This window comes from Lepisma saccharinum, chromosome 14 (assembly GCF_977018435.1).
Source record: "Lepisma saccharinum chromosome 14, izLepSacc3.1, whole genome shotgun sequence".
Taxonomy (NCBI): Eukaryota; Metazoa; Arthropoda; class Insecta; order Zygentoma; family Lepismatidae; genus Lepisma; species Lepisma saccharinum.
The window spans coordinates 47,180,114-47,200,374 of NC_139242.1; the positions used below are offsets into that span (position 1 = coordinate 47,180,114).

Here is a 20,261-nt window from a genome sequence, read left to right on the forward strand (position 1 = left end):
TATTTGAAAATGTTGACGGTTCTGCGAAAAGACTGGAGATTGTATTGTGAGTGACGTTTTTAATTTAATTAATGTTTTGATAAATGTTTCTCTTACTTTTCATATTTGGGACATTGGTACATATCATATGAAAATAAAAAAAATCCAAAAGCAAAGAACACCATGCATCTTACATAATGCCAAACGATTGTTGCGCAACAATAGCAACAACATAATCAACAATTAACTTGAAGATGAAACCGTTACTTGAGTGATTCACATTAACATGTAGTGGCGCGTGTGTGGGAATCGTTACGCCTGTAGGAACTTCCTTTGAGAAAGCGATATTAATTGTTCGGCTAACCCTGAAAAATGGTAACGTCACGTATCAATATATAAAGGGAGCTTCCAACCACTACAAGCACACACAAACATTGTTGGAGTCCATTGAAGAACCACCAACTCACTACTCGTACAATATGGTAAGTTAACTGTGGACTTTTTTCAGTGTTTTTGGACGGAAGTTTGAATACTATCTAGTCAGAATACGTTTCAAGGGTGCAGGACGATATATTAATTTATTCTAGATTTTCCTCAAGTTGTATTGAAAGCAATGGTCTGGCTTGACGTTCTAAAACTATAAGCAATCCTAGTGATAGGAACCCTCTATCAGAAACTTCAACTACTAGTCTATAACCAGTTCAATAGGAATGAATTTCACAACTGTTCTTCATTGCGTGTGTAATAGTATAGAATCATTATCATTATACACTGAAAATAGAGCAATAGACTGTACAGTCGGAGCATGTAATCCTTTCACAATCACAGTCACGTAAGGATAATGACATGTGCTATGTATGATCATTTTCTCAGTTTGGTGATTCGCTGGGTCTTTCATAAATAACTTTACACTATTATCACGAAATTTGAAACACTAAATGAACTTGAGCCATTCGAACATTAAGATTCATTCTTTAGGGGATATTCCTGTTAATATTTGTACAGTCACGGACATTCTGAGATGTAACGATCCCATTCAAAGTCATTGAGATTGTTACAAGCCAGAAGTGTCCGCGACTGTGCAAGAGTTCTATTCTCCTAGGCTAATTGGCAAACAACTCACTCACTTTATCATGGAAATTGGGCTCTTTTTTAAGCATCAAAGCAACGCCTTTTTAGTGGACAGCAATGACTTCAGATATTCTAATTTCTGTTTGCAAATAACACAAATAGTTCTTAATCTTTAAAGTTGAAAATAACCTTTCACGAGAGGCATTTGTTGCTGGAATTGCAACCACGAGACTAACTAATTTTTACACTTGCGGTAGAATCTCACTGGGATCTCCCTTGAAATTATGTTAATTTTGCCTGGAATTTTTTGAAGTAAACGATTTTACCATCAAGTATTTAATCACACATTTACTTTGGCAAACTTTACCGCAGATTAAATCATCGTCGAACGATTAAACAGCATTAAAAGTTCGGAGCACACTCATTCTTTCAGTTGCTTACAACGTAGGCTACGGTCACCGGTTTTCTTATGGAAAAAACCACTGACTAGCGAAAGTCAAACAAAAGCTATTCTGTAACCCATCTAATGAGGATCAAAACTAAAACAGTCTTATCTGCATGTGACCATTAGTTACTGAGATATAGGTCAGGTAATAAGTCTCTCCTACTCTGAGGGTTAGGTGGGGGGAAAGAACCGTTGGGAGGGCGGGGACTTTTGGGTTCTTGCACTCGTAGTATAATGTTGGCGCGTTTTCTAGTGGAGTGATGTTTTGGCGCGAGAGGTTATGCCTTATGAACAACAGCCGCAGTCTGTAGAAAAGATAAGGTAATAAGGGTGAAACAGCAACAAAAAAATATATGTGGGAAAATGAGATTGAATTATTGTTGTTTTAAGTCCACTTTATGCACAGAATGGCTAATCGGGACTGTACCTACAGTTTAAAGCGGGATCCGACCCACTATGTGCCTCCACCGGGTATTGAACGCGGGACCCCTTGATTAAATGGCGATGACGCTGCCACTGCGCCATCGGGGAGGCCTGGAGGGGGATGAGACATTGAAATAATGTATACAGTGTTTTAGCCTTTCATGTGGTCCAAATTTACAGCTAACATTTCTTGATTACTTTTCAGATGGCCATAATACTTCTCGTCGCCCTATTCGCCCTAACAACGGCATCGCCCGCTCCCATATTCTACCCAGGTGTCGCTGCAGGAGGACACGGAATCTCAGTCGAGCAGTCCCATCACGTGACGTCAGGGGGCGTCGGAGGCCTGGGTTTCGGAGGCGGCATCGTTAGCCAAAACGTTGGAACCAAGGTGACCACTTCTCAAGCAGGTGGAGTCGTTGGAGGGCCCATCGTGGGCCCAGGCTTGCACCCACCGATCCTTCCAGTCGGCGGTGGACACGCAGTGAAGTCGGTCCAGACTTCGCAGCATTTTGTTGGAGGTGGCGGCCTTGGTTATGGCTACCCCGTAGGTTTAGGTGGCGTTGGTGTCGGAAAGAGCGTTGTTTCTAGCCACGTGTCCACAGGTCTTGCTGGGGGCCACATTCTGGGAAAATAGGGCTGACATGTCTAGTGGTCAAGTCGCTTGAATTTCTTTGTCTCATTATTCTAAGATCTTGATAGATACGTAGTTATCTTTGGTGTTCAGAAACACAATATTTTATCACCTTACTCTACGCAATGCAAATGCTATACGGCGAAAGACATGCTACTCTTTACGGACCAACTACGTGGACAGATGACAGAGACATCTAACGACAAACCGTACAAAACACACTTATGTAATTCCACTTCATTCTAATAGATAGCAGGTTCAACATATCCGAATATTATAAACTTTTTTTGTCAGGACGAAAAAGAAGAAAATTGCACAAAAAAATTAGAAAATAACAATCAAAAAAGAGTTACAAAAATGACTAAGCTTTTTAAAATATTTTAAAAATATATTTCTGTTTCTCTTCACATTAAGTGTAAATACATTTATAAAATCATAAAAATGGAGCAAATAATCACATTCATGTCTAGTATGCTCCTAAAACTTCGTTATTACTCTGAAATATTATCTGTGTTGAAGGGTTAACAAGTCTTAGAAACACATTACAAAGGTGGCTATATTTTGTAACGTTCGCTCGTGATAATTTTTACTATAATCATGTGTGTAGTCTCAATAAGCACTAACGGAATGCATACAAAAATTCATGACTACCAAAAATTTAATTTTCTCCAGTGTAATTTTATTCTAATTAGAGCTTAGTTAAATTTTAAGTTTAGTTCTATGCACTAAAAGGTCAACAATGCGCATATGTCAAGTGCGATAAAAAACTTGAACATGTAGCAGAATGCTCGTAATTTATATCCTAGAATATTTAATGTATAGAATGTATTGTGTTAAATGTAATGTGTACTGTATGCGCATGTTGTCCAATAAACAATAAAAATAGACACACTATTGTTCTTACTAATACTTGTACAAATCTCGAAGAAATTGTCGTATACACTATCTGATCAAAAGTATCTGGACAATTATCTCTAATTCGTAACCTAACGTCTAGAGGTCACTATGGTCTGACCAACAGATATAAAAGGAGCACGGAGCTGTAAGAATGGGTAAGCAAGGAGCTCATGACTTTCAAAGTTGTCTAGTTATCGGTTGCCATCACAGACATTTCAGTCCTTCTCAATTTGCCCATGTCAAATGTGAGTGACGTGATTGAAAATCAGAAACGTCAAGGCACAACCACAACAAAACCACGATCGGGTAGGTCACGTGTAAAGGCAGAAAGGGACTGCCATGCATTGAAGAAAGTGGTTCGCGAATATCACCAGTCATCGTGTGAAAACATCACTCAGGAGTTCCGCAGAACTACAGGTTGTTCAGCGAGCACCGTGGCTGTACGGCGAGAATTAAAACAAATGGGGTTCCAAGGTCGAGCACCCGCCTACAAGCCAAACACCATTGCTGCTAAGCGTCGCCTGCAGTGGTGTAAAGAACGACGCCACTGAACTTCTGAAAACGTGTGGTTTGGAGTGACCAATAACGCTTTACCATGTGGTAATCTGTTAGGATGTATTGGGCGTGAGATAGAGACACAAAAAGTATAGAAACATTGGGGCACACATTCATACTTACTCACTTTAAGATGAGTATAGTTAGTTAAGTCTCAAACCTCTGGCGCTGTCATCAAAATTTCGACCGTAAGAGAGCGAAGGGCGAGTGGGCGATGCAATCAGCTGCTTGCATGGAATCCTGCCCTTGCGTGGCTAACATGTGCGGCACTCTTCAACACATCTTCGTCACCGTGTTTTTTATTATCATGAAGATAAAAACCTTACACAGTAAAGGTAGAGACGTAACAGTTAACGTTGATATTTTTAATTATTTTTTTTTGGACAGCGAAGCATGAGCGAAGTAAAACACACGGGGCAACACAATAGGTGTGTTTCACCTACGTCATAAACTGTTGCATTGTGGGATCGAGCAGCCATGATTGAGGCCGGTTCTTGTAAACATACGCAATTCAAGCTGGCGGGCGGGAGATTTCAACCTTGTTTACGATGGTACTGTGTAGTTTTTTGGTTGTTTATGAGAAACTCACATTTATCCTCGAATGTTTGGAGAAAGAACAAAAGGTGCGCTTCAAGGCTTCAAGGACTCGATAACTGAAGCATTCCACCGAATAACGCTGTATGGCACTTTTGGGAATGTGCTGAGTTACCAGTGGAATCATGTTGCAGCCCTGCGACTACGGGCTACAAGCTGGCCAGTCATAAGGTCCGATGTTGCTCAAATATTGATACTGTGCTTGCATAAGTTTTTAGTTTTTTCTATTGTAGTACAGTAACATACAACAGGTTTTATCCGATGTTCTCGCAATCACTGAAATGTGCCATACAGCGTTTTGCGGTGGAACGCTTCAACTGTTGATCAGAAGATGTCGCGTCATCTGGTTGGCGAGAATATATCGTGCCAACATTAATGAACAAAGCAAACATTACAGAGTGTGCTGTGAACATTTCCTCTCAGGTAATTTCATATGTCACATTTCTCTGTGATTTTTAGTACAAATGGATCGAACTGGTGTGTTTAATCATACTTACAATAGTGTCTTCGTAGAAAGGTGCTGATACTTCCGATAAGTTTGGTGATAGAAATGATATAACATTCAAAGTTAAATTCATCTTGATAATTGTTCGTTTGTACTTGATTACATATATTTCGTTTGATAACGCAAACTGTTATTAATTGTTAATGACTGAGCCTTGGAATTTACAGTTAACCTGTACTGGATGTAAATTTTTCAAGCAGAATCCGAACCACTAATAAACACAAAACAAATTGATTCTAGGTAAGTGGGTCAAGTAAATAAACACAAATGAACTACAGTTGGACAAAGGTTTAGGCCTCTTTTCATTTCGTTATCGTCCAGTTCATATGGATCTGCACCGTAAAACTTCGCTTTCCTCCATATCTTTCTTTATCGATTGCGCAAAGAGCTTGAACATATGAAAGATTACCGCTATTTCCAGATTGCACAACATTGTCATTAATATTATACAATGTTACAGACATTTTGCACAGTACTAACAAACGTACAGTTGGCGCAGGTGTAACGAACGCTAGTTGGTGGGTATTTCCTTGCAGACAAGCAACTTCTCCGCAAACATGGCGGCGGCGCGAATTCTGACGTCACATGAAACCCACCTATACTCGGACACAAGCGAATGAGAAGCGAGAGGAGAAAACAAAACGAGTTTTCCTGGGTTTTCTGACCTTGGTAGAGCTCTAGTAACATATTCATTTTGTAATGTACACTCACCGGCAATAAAATGGGACACTTATATCCTGAAATACTCGCTTCCGTACAAGGAGTCATGTTTCTAACTGTATGGCGATGAGTAGATTTTAATAGCAAATTTTGAATTGGAACTTCCACCACCACCGTAAAGTTAGGCAACACACATAACGCCTTACAAGAAAGCGGGTATGTCAGGATATAGATGTCACATCTTTATTGCTGGTGACTGTGCAATGCAATTGTGCAGTTTAGTGACAGGATATAAAAATCTACTCATACAATAAAAACATGTAACATCTCCGAAATGAAACTACGTCACTGTACACAGGAGTGACAAATCTGCGGCACGCGTGCAACTAGTTGCATGTCCAAAATCACCATATAGCATAAAGTTAAATGTATATTAAATAATTAATTAATGAAGTCGTTGAAATTGAAATGAAATTACATGTAAATATATTTACCATTGAACCAGCATTTAATTTCCAGGAGGACGTCCGATTTCCCGTGAAATAATGCAGCTTTCTCAGAATATATTTTTTATTTTTTCGTAAATAAAAAGTAACTTAATAAAAAGTAACAATGGAAGTTATATGTAACACTAATAGTCAGGCACGTAGCCAGGGCGTCTAGGGTACTGAAGTTCCCCCGAAAACCTACAAATTTCTAATTTAAACAAAAAAAAATGGTAATTAATTTTACTTCCTTGGAAGTATTAAACATCTCGTATAATAAGTTGTAATATACTGAGAAATTCGTCTACCCAGCTTTTTTCGTCTTTTTATGACTACTGCTGATAAGGGAAATAAAATTCTGGCTACGGGCCTATTAAGAGTAGGCTAACGTTATTTTGTGATGGGAAGAAACTATAATGTGACAAAGTGTTTCAAAGTTTGTTCTAGAAACTATAATGTGACAAAGTGTTTCAAAGTTTGTTCTAGAAACTATAATGTGACAAAGTGTTTCAAAGTTCGTTCTAAGTCAAATTTAGAAACGGATAAAACCACTATACAATGTTCCTCCAACGAGCCCCGTAACCTCCTGATTACTAGGCGTCATCCTTACAAGTTACGACCACGTCATCGGCGAGATCCCACAAGCTGCTGACTTTCATTACAGCGCTGTACTTTCATCGTGAAATAAACAGTCTGCAACGGCCAAGTAGTGTTATGAAAATCCGGTAGATGGCAGCACGTAACCTCTCTATGGATTGAAGCGCCTATTTCAGCATGCGGCAAATCGCAGAACTATGTTTGAATTACTTCTTCAGGACGAGTTGGGGAGGGAGTTATGACGCTTTGGAGTTTTGACATTTGAATTTGCATTTCAAATTTCGATTAGTTTACGTCTCCTTTGTACCTCTCTGGTGTAATCACCACTCAGAGGAATGATGATTGATGAATCGATGAAACAGATATATAAACAAAAGCAACGGAATTTCTATGCCTTTACACAGGATCTGAACCGATCTGACATTTGCTCAAATGGAATTCAACAGCACAGTAATGAGCACAAATACAATGCTTCAGAAGGGGAGGGGGAGCTTAAATCTTTTTCGCTCGCCTCTCCCACTACCAGCAAGCCTTTTTGTTATTCTTGCCTGGACTCAACCTTGTTAACTTTATCGACATCAACCTGAACTTTATTGTAAATCTTTACCATTCCATTAACTAGATTACATAAAAAAATTCACAAACAGGACTCATTTTCCGGGAATCTATCACCATTGAACAAGTCCAGGTACTTCGTGAATAATACTTACAACTACATAACCTTTCCCTGCAATCCCCCAACAGGTACATATAGCGTAGTTGATCAGGTTTGCTAACTAACTGATTGTCTGCCTACATAAAAGTATCCAATTCTGTTCTATTTCCCTGGCGTCGTGCTGATATAGAGGAACCAGTGTTGCCATATTGCAGGTAAAATTTTAGGTGAAAAGGGAAATGATATGAAGAATATCAACATTGTAGGGGTATTTGAAGATATCCGCTCACATATTACATTCAATCTCTTCGAAGACTTTCGTCGTGTAAATTATTCCCACCAAAATAATATAGCTAATAATTTGGATTAGGAATAATTAATGCCTTCCCATTATTTGATTTTCAAAATTATTGCATAGTTTAAACCTAACGAGTAACCATTCTTATAAAAATTTACATACTTTGTATATTTTTCGCAGCGTGTACATTTTGATATCAATAATCTTAAGTTTATATTATATATTTTCGTTTATTCGGCCAATCTCAATAGTTCTGTACTTTGAAGAGTTAGCTACTACTACTAATAATAATTCTGTTTTGTGACTGCAGATTTAATTTATTTCTATAATGAAGGGGGAAATTGATAAAGGGAGAAATTTTGTAGCTGGGAAACAAGGAAGTATTTAGGGGAGTCCAGGAGGTCCGGATTCCCCGAAAACCTTACCGAGTACTAAAACTAAATAATAAATATATACTTCTTTAGCATTTGTTGCAAAATCAAGGTTTATTTATTTCCACCGAGCTTACTGGAAGGCAAAATTGGGAAATCTTAGATATGTGCCTGGTGGGAAAGGGAAATTCCGCTCTCAGATAGTGGCAACATTGATAGGAAGCTAGGATATTCATGACTTAGCATATTTTTTTCTAAGGATAATGTGTTCTCTAAACATATAGAAATTCATATTATGAAGAAACTAATTAAATTAAGGTGCTTTGTAAGGGCATATTTTGGCATATTTGGCCATTTCTGAGTGATAGAGCATATTTTGATGTATTTTCGGTCATATTCAGCATATTTTCGCTTTTTCAAGAAATGTACTGTCATTTCAATAGTGTATTCGTTCTTGCTCCCATGGTCATTCGAGTTGTTTTTTTTGGGGGGGGACTGCAGCAAAATCTTTTTCATTTTTATTTGAAAATTTACAGAAAGTATTCATTGTGCATTGCAAGAATGTAAGTATGTGAAAATATCTCAGCATTTAAATATTGATGTATGAAACAGTACAGTTATAAGGGCATATTTTTCAGATTATAGTGCATATTTTGTAAAATTTTATGTCATAAGAGCATATTTTATTTTGCATATTTTGGTGATTTATAGGTCATAAAAATCCTAGTTCTACTTATCATATTTTGATAGGTAGGTCGTGGTACAGAGGGAAAGAGAAAAAAATGTGTAAGGAAGGTTAGGGAAGTGGCAAGTATTGTTGGTATGCATAACAGAAGAGGTGAATCAAGGTATCTCAGAGGGAAAAATAGAGCAAGTCAGTCATTGGATGGATAGTTGTGGGGCGAACCTTACGACGTGGGTGTTCTTGGTGAATGGTGTGGATTACGGAATTTACGTGAATGCCAATTCTCGTCCGTATCTAGGTGATTTCTTCTATGATATGAAGTCCAATTACTTGCAAAATGTACACAAAGTTCCTTAAATGTTGCAATTTAATTCATTGTAAAGCTACGTGTGTGTCACTTATGTTACATTCAAGACCACATTTTAGCTACACTAACTTCTACAGCTCATAAGTATGAATAACTTATGATTAAGACTTCTACTGCAAAAGAAAGCTTATTCTTTGTAATAAGCCATATAGTGACACATCGTAGGAAGTTTGTCGTCACAGTAAACATCCCACACACAATGGGCACGCACCAGACGTTATCGTACCAAAGATCCGAAGCCTTGGGGACATTTTCCCACGAAATTTCCTCATCCTCTCCCAGCAGCTTGCCTTGACTGAGATTCCGCTTCTTGCACATTGCCCTACGACTTGCTACAACTCTTTGCTTGTCTTACACATAACCAAGTAGTGACTGTTTCCGCCTGCACGAGAGTTGCGTGTCTTCATTCACCATGCTGAAATTCGTAAGTAAACACTTCTTTGCACTACTTTTCGCTTTACAATAGCTTTTACAGTCGCCAACCTCAACAAGTTTCGATTGATTGAGTGATTTAGTTTATTTTACTTCGCGTTTTGTGCCTCTAGGCTAATTTGCGAAGATGGGGATGAGTGATGAAATGATGAAATAGATGAATGGACATTCACAAACAAGTAAGCCCGACCGGGATTCGAACCCGCGACGCTTGGCGTCGCAGCGCGATGTGCTAACCACTCGGTCACAGGGTCGGGCTCAACAAGTTTCGAAGAGGCTTATCTCATTTTCGTCTCGATTTTAACAGGTTTGCTACCAGTACCTCACTAACCTTAAATGCATTTAAAAATGTTATACATATATACCTATACATGTATATATGGATTGAATTAGGTTATTGTAAGTCACTTTTCTGCCATGTTTGGCTAATGATGAGGATGAGTGATGATATGATGAAATTGATGAAAGAACACTCGCAAAGAACACCCATACCCACAGCGAGATTAGAACCCAGGATTGTGCTCTGTTTTCAAGATTTATTATTATCGCATCCATACTGGGTCATGGTTAAATTAAATGTCCTGAAATATATTTGTTTTCATGTACTGTATGTTAAACTACCCCTCTGTACACTGCAACGTGCCACGAAGCCATATAGGGGAGTGTGGAGATCGAGGCCCACGCATTCACAACTTGGACCTCTATCCTCCTCCCCCCTCAGGTTTGCTTCAGGTATCAATTTATTAGAAGGTGGGGAATCTCAGTGCAGCTTGGTCAATTCTGAGGACACCGTGTGGACCCTGCTGAAAAATGTCCCACCTGAAAAATCCCACAGTGTGCTATTTAAAAAATTTCTTGTGGGGCAAATTCCACTCTTGAATATCAGGATTTTATGTAATTCCTTGCCCCGCCAAGAGCGGAAAATTAGCAGCGACAGAGGGAATTCTCCTTTAAATACCGGTGGTTTTCAAAGTTTGCTCCGTGTGCTATTTTCATATTCAGAACTAAAATGCTTTTCAAATTTCCTTTACAATGAATGAATATATACAGTAAAACCTGTTTATCCCGGAACATGATGGTTCCGAGCAAAATTTTCCGTTTTAACAGTTTTCCTTCTTATACAGGGTTGACTTTAAATACAGTATAGAGCGCTGCAGGAAATAATGGAAAGACAGATTTACATTTCGCATTACTTATAATGTAGAGTACTAATGCATGTACGTACATGAATAAAAATGCGACAAAGTCGCAATAAGCATAGCAGAGATTACAATTATGTAACTACACAATACGTTGGTACAATTTTTACAGTATTGTAAGAACGTACAGCACGTACTTATGTATCTTTTCGAACCCGGGACCCCTGGCGTCGTAGCGCGATGTGCATAGAGGGAAAGAGAAAGATTGAAAGACGGAATAAGAGAGGTGAAGAAATATTGAGATAAAAGTGAAGAAAAAAGAAAGAAACAAGGAGAGATAACAAGAAAATAGATAGATGACGAAAGAACAGAGGAGAAATAGACAAAGAAAGGTGGAGAAAGAGGGTAAGAGATGAAAGAAAGAAACGGAATCGTAACAGCTATGAGTATTGTAGCGCATTCTTTCATATCGACAATGTTATCGATAAGCGAGTGGCAACAGAGGCGTGTTCCACTTACAGTATTGCATTTTTTTCTTGCGAGCGAAAAAATAAAGGAAGAAATTTCCGTCTTACTGAGAATAAAAACATCTCGTTGGTCTTTAAATGGTGTTCCGTTTCCGCGTTAAGGAGGTTTCCGCCTTAAGCAGGTCATTTTCAGGTATAAAATCGGTCCATTCTGGGGACTTTTTTTCCGTATTTACAGGTTTCCTTCTTATAGAGGTTCCGGGTTATGCAGTTTTTACTGTATATACAAAGTATATTCTATACATGAGCCGATGGGCAGTTACCTTTTATGTGTTTTGGTGACTTTGGAGTTCTGAAAAAGGATTTTGGAAGCGGACAGCCTCGCTCTGTGTAGAGGGATTTGAAAAGTAAGAAAAAAAACTGGAACGTGTTGAGATGCTTACACAGATGAATAGTATTTTCCAGTCGAAACCGAGTTTCAGAATTCTTGCTGCTATTCAGTACCATGAAATACAGCATGATCAGTTATGGAGACACGAAGTTACATTCGATATAGGCTACTGAACATAGTTTCCAGCCTACCAGCCAACCGTACTCCCCCCCCCCCCACTATTGCTTCGTACTTAATAAAAAATGTCTCCAAGAATCGTTAGCTTAAACCAATATGCACTGAAAATACTACTAATTTTCTAACATGAAGGGGTTAATAAGATTCTGAAGAAATAGGTGAATGCGCAGCGTTATAGGAAAGAACTCTTCTTTATTCGCCGGTCTCACATCAAAATAGCAGTATATGGTTAAGAGGCAAAGTCAAGTCAAGTAGGGCATTCTTTGTACGGATCTAATGCTGACGGTAACAAGACACGTACAATGATAATACAATTTGCAGAAATAGAAAAAAACAGCATGAATTAACTTACCTCCTACTAATACGAAATATATTAAATGTTACTGTGGAAACCTTCAGCTTCTATCTTTTGCTTCTCTTACTTACTATCTCGGTCTATTTTCTTATCTCTCTCACGTTTCTCTCTCTTTCTCAGTTTTAACGTTTCGTTCCGAAAGTAGAAATCAGCAAATCTTAATAACGAATGATAACAGAAGTGTCCGTGACTGCACAAGCAATTTTTATTATCTGGGTCTATGTGATTCTAAAAATAAATAGTAACGGAACAGATTAGCAAGTAAGAATAGGCTAAATGCAACTCCTTATTATGTCTGTTCTTTCAGGTATTCCTACTAACACTTGTGATTTGGGCATTGGCTACCGCTTCCCCTGTGAAAACAGAGAAGGACCCAAACACCCCCATCGTACCAAAGACTGAAGCTGAAGAGATCTCCAAGCTGAAGGAAGCGACCGGCAAACCATTCGTTGTTAGCAAGAACAAGGACTACTTCCTGAAGAAAGCGCTCCTCGCAGCAGCCCCAGCGGCTGGCGTGTCCCCCGAAGCTCTCAAAGCATCTTTCCCGCTCTTCACCCCGTTCCTGCCAATAGCGCACGACAACTATTAACGCCATCTGTTGACAGTTTCCGAAGTTAAACGTATTCAAGCATTCTGTTAAGACTTTCGGCAAATGTTTCTTTGGTTCACCAAGCACTGGAGTTTGAAAATGCTTCAATAAATTTTGTTTATTGTTATTTGTTTATTATCCAGTCGTTTAACATTGATTCTGCCAAGAGCAGAACTTATTTTTACCCGCTTCCTTCCTCCGTGCACGTTAGTCGAAACTGAAGTAATGCGAATGCGCTGACTCGATGAGTCCACTGCCAAAATAGGGGTGGAACGGATAATGGAAACAGGTTCCGTGAAAATCGTCTCCTACTTAACAACATCATGAGGGGAGATAAGAGTTGTAAAAGCCAACCAGAAACCATTTTCTAGGTACACATTTCTTTAAACATCCATCACTACTTATTCATTTCTGACAAAAGACACTTTCTGTGTATTAAGTTTAAAGATCAAAACATAAAGCGAGTTCACACGACATACATAGGGCTCTTCACATCCTTGTTTCGCTTTGTTAAAATATTCTTTGTGAATCGCAGAAGTTTCCCATGTCCTTCGAACTTTCTCCGCTTCGACATGAATTTAAACTCCACGGCTGTCCTGACCTCTGTTGGTTATCTGCAAACTTATATAACAAGAAATTCTCAGCGGATGACGTATCAGGATTTACTGCTCTACTATGAATCATATGATGACTGATGAGAAAAGGATGTGGTGGTATGAAGTTAAAACTAAGGTAGGATATAGTAATTTTAAATTTAGGCTGCAACTGAAGTTGATGCAAGAGCGGAATGTAAATACTTGTGTAGCCTCTTTTTGGGTTAATGAATTCTGAATTTAATTAGCCGTTTGGCTAACGGCGACCTTTGAATACTATTCGTCCATAGCTCGATCCCCGGAGAAAATGAACTCCAGTCTACAAAGCTAGATGATAATGACAATGGGACCTGATATCCTAGTTACCTGTTTACCTAGAATTTGAATTGTAGGCTCTACCCTCAAAAGTGCTACAGTACGACGACTTTTCGTTAGTTTATTTCTAGAATTCTTACTTAAAGGTATTTTTCTCCCGTAATGAAACAATTAATGCTTAAATTTTTCACTGCGACAACAGAAAGTTTATAGATTTACAAGAAATCATGGTTCCAGCCAGTGGCGGCGATTGGGTTCCAAAACTGGGGGGCAAAGTTTACTTTCCCTTGATAGCATGGGCGGTTATTCCACGGAATGAAAGGAATGAGTCATTACCTTACAAAGTAGAAGTATTAACTGTGTTTATGTTGTCAATTTATTTTTACAGTTTCATTCAAAGTATTCTTATGTAGTCGTACATCTACTTCTATGTGCTGATGTAAAAATCGTGAGACGTGTGTCGTCGTGGTCCTAGGTAGCCAGCAGACGACCATTAGTGTCCGTGTTGCTCACCTACGGCAAAGGGCAAAGGGAAAGGGAGCATTCGGCATTCTCCGTAGATCTTCGGTTTGTCTTCGGCATAGAGAACGCATGACCGATACTCATTCCAGCCTCACAGTTTCTTTCGAGCTAAATCCGCCTAAAAATATATATATATTTTGAAATATTTTTCATCATTTACAGCGAATTTTGTGTTGTCACTTATCCCAGTAAATTTCATGTGCGTTATTACTGGAATTTGTATGAAAAACATAGGTTTAAAAATCATATTTAACGGTTGACGAAATCAGTGCGGTTCAATTGACTCGAAGGGAATGAATCCACAGAACTCATTCTGGGTCTGGCCTCCCCGATGACGCAGTGGTAGCGTCTTCGCCTTGTAATCAAGGGGTCCCGGGTTCGATACCCGGTGGAGGCACATAGTGGTTCGGATCCCACTTTAAACTTTAGGTCCAGTCCCGATTAGCCTTACTGTGCATAAAGTGGACTTAAAACACCAAATCAATCAATCATTCTGGGTCTTGTGGCAGCTAGCTAATGGTGCGGGGAGAGAGTAGGTGTGTGCTGGAAACACCTTCGTCCATGGCTTGACATCAAGAAGTTTTGAAGAGAATAGAAGGGTAGATCAATGTCCGATTTAGACTCTACCTTGTGTAATAAAGAAAAAAATGTTTTCGACATTTTAATCCAGACCAATATGGAATAATATGTGGTTGCAGAAGAGCATTAAAACTACTGTTGGCTTTGGGTCCCATTTTCAAATGAGTTCTGCTCATATTAAGCCCACTCCATGCATAGAAAGGCGAATCGGGAGTGGAACTACAGTTTAAAGTGGGATCCGAACCTCTTAAGTGCCTCCACCGGGTATCGAACTCTGTATCCCTTCATTACAAGGCGGCAACGTTACTACTCTACCATCCGGGAGGACCTATTTTCAATTTAAAAGGGTGTGTGGAGCGTTTCGATGACATGAACAATTTACTTAAACATCACAGCTTCATCGGCAAACTCAAATCCGCGCTGAAATTCTCCTGACAACATTTGCAACTATGAGAATATACTGGCAACAATATCAACTGTGCAAACTGGAGATAATGAATCAAAAATATAAATTAAAGTTTTTACAATTAGTTGATAAAATGAACGCAAAAAATGTTTTCTTGAAGACACTTTCTATTCTTTGAAATTGAGTTATTGTCAGCGTTTGACATGGCTCGTCACAGAAGCGAACTAAGTGTCGCTTATTCCTCAGATTAATATATCTCAATGGGAGTACAAAAACTTTTTTTTACTTGAAGAAAAGCTTTTTTGAATTGTTCAAGTTAAGTTCGTTGGTTTAAACAATTCCCGTGTCTAGGACTAGTGTTAGGAATGCAACCCCTATAAAACTAAAATAAGATCACCCAAAAAATCTATTTAATAAACTAATTGCTGAACGATCTTTTTCATAATTTCCCCAGGACAGTAATTGACAAGAAGATGCTAAAACTGAAGTGAAAATGCAGAAGATGAATTCTACAATCTAGTGATAGAAGAATTCATAAAGAAGGCGTTAATAATAATAATAATAATAATAATAATAATAATAATAATAATGTGTTTTTTTTAAATATCTTACGACATGTGCTTCCGTTGCTGTAAAAGTCACGGACCGCCCCTGCTTGATAGTGATGGAGCAAAAGTTGCAAGAATTGAGGGAGGGGAGGCAACTATCCCCCTAATCGCCGCAACTGGTTCCAGAATAAAAAAAAGGAAATCGAGAATAACGTTAAAATTTTATAAATATAAATGGCACTTCTTTATTTCAGTTCCTACAGCTTCATGTTGAATTACATTGAAATCAATATTTTTCCAGTGGACAATTAAAGTTATGCTTCGAAAATTGGATCTTTAATAGAACGACAGTAAAAAATCTTTCCATGGAAAATGACTCATAATTCTTCGTGCTTCTTTTCATTAAAGTATTATATTTCAGACAGCAATCGGTAGCAACTGGTCCTCGTATACTGAAAACGCAGGTGCTGCCACCAGCGGGGAAGTCAGTGACCTAGTAACGATGTCTGTGGTTGCGAAGAATGGATACACAGCTTGTGGAACAGCTTTCGCGTAAGGCACAACGCCAGACGCTGCGAAATTTATAGCGCCGCCATCGGCAGCGCATAGAAGCACAAATATTGAACAGAGAACGAACTGAAACGAAAAATGCATTTATGAGAGTAATACAGCAAACAACGTATTTGATATAAATGTCTGTGTGCGTATATAAATTCCTAAGAACCCTTGTAAATCATTTGTTAATATCAGCAAGTGTTTTACTTGTAATCATATCAAACTCTACAGTGTATGAGGCTAATATGTTAATCGTTAAGTACCTTACACACATATACACAAACACACTTCTCTTTATCATAAAATGGTTCTACTTGTACATAACTTGCCCATGTAATTGTTGTGATAATAATAGTAATAATAGGAGCTTCATACTCTTTACATATTTCATTATTGTGTATTGTCTAAATATTCTTCCGGGTTTTCCCCGATGGCATAGTTTTCCCCGCACTTTACATAGTGCATCGGATCTCACTTTAAACCTTAAGTCAGTTACGAGTAGCCTGTTTGTGCATAATGCGGAGTTCAACTCAAATATTATCCTACCTAGTCACATATTTTCAAACGTTCCCTATGTATACCTTTGTTATGCTACAAATATAAGTGACCAAGTTTCAGAAAGCATACACTTTAAAAATAAAATTACAGATTTATATATTTCTAATTTTAATTCTGCAAGAAGAGAGTTACAGAGAATTTTGAAAGCTCGACTTACCGAAGCGTTCATTTTGTTTAGCAATGTAGAATCTGCAAGTGCTTCCTTCCTCAAACAATTCAGCTTTATATACATTGCAGCACTTTCATTGCGTACGTGCAGTCATGTCGTACAGGAAAACATCCACGATCGTATCACGACAACTTTGTAGCACAGCCAAGAAATAGTAGAGCCAATTGGAGTCGCAGGAAATCAAGAAAGTGCGAGATACATAATATTGAAGGTAAGCCACATACTATAATAGTTCATTCATTGGTCGCCAGGAAAACGTTGAAATATTGATAAGAAACAACTAAAATATAAAGAATTTGCTGAATCTTGATTGGATTCTATTTAGCAACGCTTAATTTAAACCTTATTTTTTATAATATAAGAGTAGTTATTTGTTTTGAAAAGAATTGAATTTGTGTAGACAAGAATTAATTGAATTTACTGCTGCATAACATAATAAATAGGATTGCAAAATCATGTAGCAATTCAAGCTAAGAGATTACTGTTACTTTGATATCATTATGTAAGTATCAAACTAATGCATTCCTATAATAAACGCATTCTTTAACAGAAACATTGAAAGTGTATAGCAAAGGCTATTATTTTTCTTATTTAAAACCGTAAATATGTACGGTAACATGGTCAATGTTTCTATTGGAGGTGGAAAGTTAGGGATGGCAGAGTGAAAAGGGGGGGGGGGTGCCAAAAATCTATCTCGTCCTGATGAAAATTTCATAATGAGCCGCCCCTGTATGTCTGGACACTTTTTAAAGATCACCTTATAATTTTGATTTTATTAATACAGTTGCCAAATATAGCAGATGGATAGTTGTCCGAACACGGTCAGAGACAACAGAAAAAATCCACTCATTTTTATCTTTCTATTCCTAAAAGTTATGGAGGTGTTACATGAAGGTATTTTCTCAGCCTTCTTGATAGTTCTCTTATTAGAAGGCTGGGCATTGCGTAAAGCAGGATAGGGCAACTTGTTTGCACTTGTAGAGGCCAGCGAGCGGTCAGTGAGAGCGACATTCCAGCCTGCACACAGCACTTCATAAGGACCAGGCTAGAAGGTAAAAGAAGACTTTCTTTTCACGGAACCACATTCTTTTCTTTTGTCATAGAATGTCACTCGCTCCTGTAGTTGAGAGGTTTCCCCACTACAGGAACGCGACCGACGAAGTCCCATGCCTCAATTCTTAATCGATACTGTAGCGCTGTTCGCTCTGCAGTCCACACAAGAGCGCTTTCTCACCAGGCCAGGCACAACGCAAACAAATTGGAGCCACATTTAAGCCGCGTAAACGCTATATCCTCTACAGATATTGATTGAATGATTCATTTCGATTCTTTTACTTCGCTTTTCTTCCACTTTTGGCTAGTCGCGAAGATGAGGATGAGTGATCATATGATGAAATGTATGAAGGGACACTCACAAAGAACACCTATGCAAATTTTGGTTCCTTTAATTTGATTTTGATTTGATTTGTTGTTTAAGTTCACAGGCTAGTCGGTACTGGACCTATAGTTTAAAGTGGGATCCAAACCACTATGTGCCTTCATCGGGTATCGAACCCGTGACCCCTTGATTACAAGGCGACTACATTACCACTACGACATCGGGGAGGCCATACATTGGTTCCTTTAAATTTCATTATTTTACGTCGCATTTTCTACCACATTGGCTTATCCCGACGACGAGGATGAGTGGCGATTAGATGAATTGAGGACTAAAAGTGGTGAACGTTGTAAGTGGCCAAAAGCGAAAGTGTTGGGGAATAGCATCGTTTCGCACATCAGCCCGTAAGAATGTGCACACTAGTGACCTCTTTACACGCCCTTTGAACTACTTAGAGGGCTACCAGCCACTACTAACGTTTACCACATTATAAAGCATGGCACATTTCACAGTTTAACGTGGAAAACGGTGTTTGAATTATTTTGGCACTTACAGCGTTTACCAATTTTAGTCTTCAATTGGTGAAGTGACACTCAAAAAGAATATCCACGGACTAGGTCGGGACTCGAACCGCCGAACTTCAGTGGCGAGATCGGAAGCCGACCCTTTAATGCGCTCGGCCACCTTGCGGAATTAGAGATGGCACGAATCCAGTTTTCGGTGTGTGAACATCGGCCAGAAATGACATACCCGGTATGGGTTTCGGCAAAGTTCTGATATTTAAACCAATTCCCATACTGAATATATTTCTTTCAAAATTTTTGTCACAGAGGGCACACTGAAGAAAGTTTTAGTAAGTTTAATGCCGTAAAGAATTGCACTGTTCTCCTGAAAGGGGAAAAATCCAAATAAATATGGTTTTAAAGATATGTTTTCCTTCAATGATTCAAAACTCATAACTTTATTCTTCACAAATATTTCAAACTGTTTTTTTGTAAGGTATCGTAGTAGATTTGTAAGAATTCACATAGAAAAAAATTACAATACTTTTTCCTTTAGAATAAGAACACATGATGCACTTCCGCACTTGAATTTTTTAATGCTATTAAAATGTGTGCCAACGTATTGTTCCTTAGATATGCGTGCCACAATAAATAAGAATGTTTTCCTGAATACTGTCGTGGAGTGGAATGCATAAGTACTACCAAGCAAATTGTTCATCACCAAGTATATTCTTAGCTTTAAGAATTGAAACACAAAGTCAAACAAGCTGCTGACAATCTCTACGTCAGCGTACGTAAACATATATTCCTTAAAAATACGTAAGATCCAAGAGATGTTATTGACAATCGTCCGAGCAATATTTGTAAATACATCCCACTGTACAAACAAGACTGTGGTGGTAAAGGCGCCCGGAGAAAATTTTCCTGGGAGGGAGGAATCGAAGAGTTGTGGCCAGTGGCGGCAATTGGGTGCCAAAATCTGGAGGCAAGGAAAGTTTATTTTATCTTGGTAGTTTAGGTTTAGTATTAAACGGGGCGTAAAAAAAAGTGGCAAAAAGTGGAGGAACACATGCCCCTGGCCGCCACTGGTTATGGTCTTAATTTGGGTATGCTGACGTCGTGTTTAACGTCATCAAAGATGGGAAGTAGGCATGAAAGAAACGAGAGAGAATGAAAGATACGAAAAGAAGTACGTACAAGAAGAAGAGAAACAGAACGAGATAGGAAACAGGAAGAGAACTGTAGAAAAAGAATTAATCAAGAAGAGAAGTAAGAACGAACAAAAAAAACCCACCAAAACAAAAAAGAGATCTTTTAAGGGAATCTGAATTGAATGCAACACAGCACAGTTAAAATTAACAGCC

The 20,261-nt window shown here is 38.5% G+C and overlaps 1 protein-coding gene and 1 long non-coding RNA gene across 2 annotated transcripts; both read left to right on the top strand.

Moving 5' to 3' along the window:
* Nucleotides 1-290: 290 nt before the first annotated feature.
* LOC145998525 (uncharacterized) lies at nt 291-3,291 on the top strand. Its single transcript, XM_083134952.1, has 2 exons — nt 291-461; nt 2,124-3,291. The coding sequence occupies exons 1-2, from the start codon at nt 459-461 to the stop codon at nt 2,553-2,555; spliced, it is 435 nt and encodes a 144-aa protein (XP_082991078.1). The 5' UTR covers nt 291-458; the 3' UTR covers nt 2,556-3,291.
* A 6,247-nt stretch (nt 3,292-9,538) lies between these two features.
* LOC145998526 (uncharacterized) lies at nt 9,539-12,898 on the top strand. The gene is made up of 2 exons (XR_014443324.1): nt 9,539-9,645; nt 12,490-12,898. It is a non-coding gene; the product is annotated as an uncharacterized LOC145998526 (long non-coding RNA).
* The last annotated feature ends 7,363 nt before the right edge of the window (nt 12,899-20,261 follow it).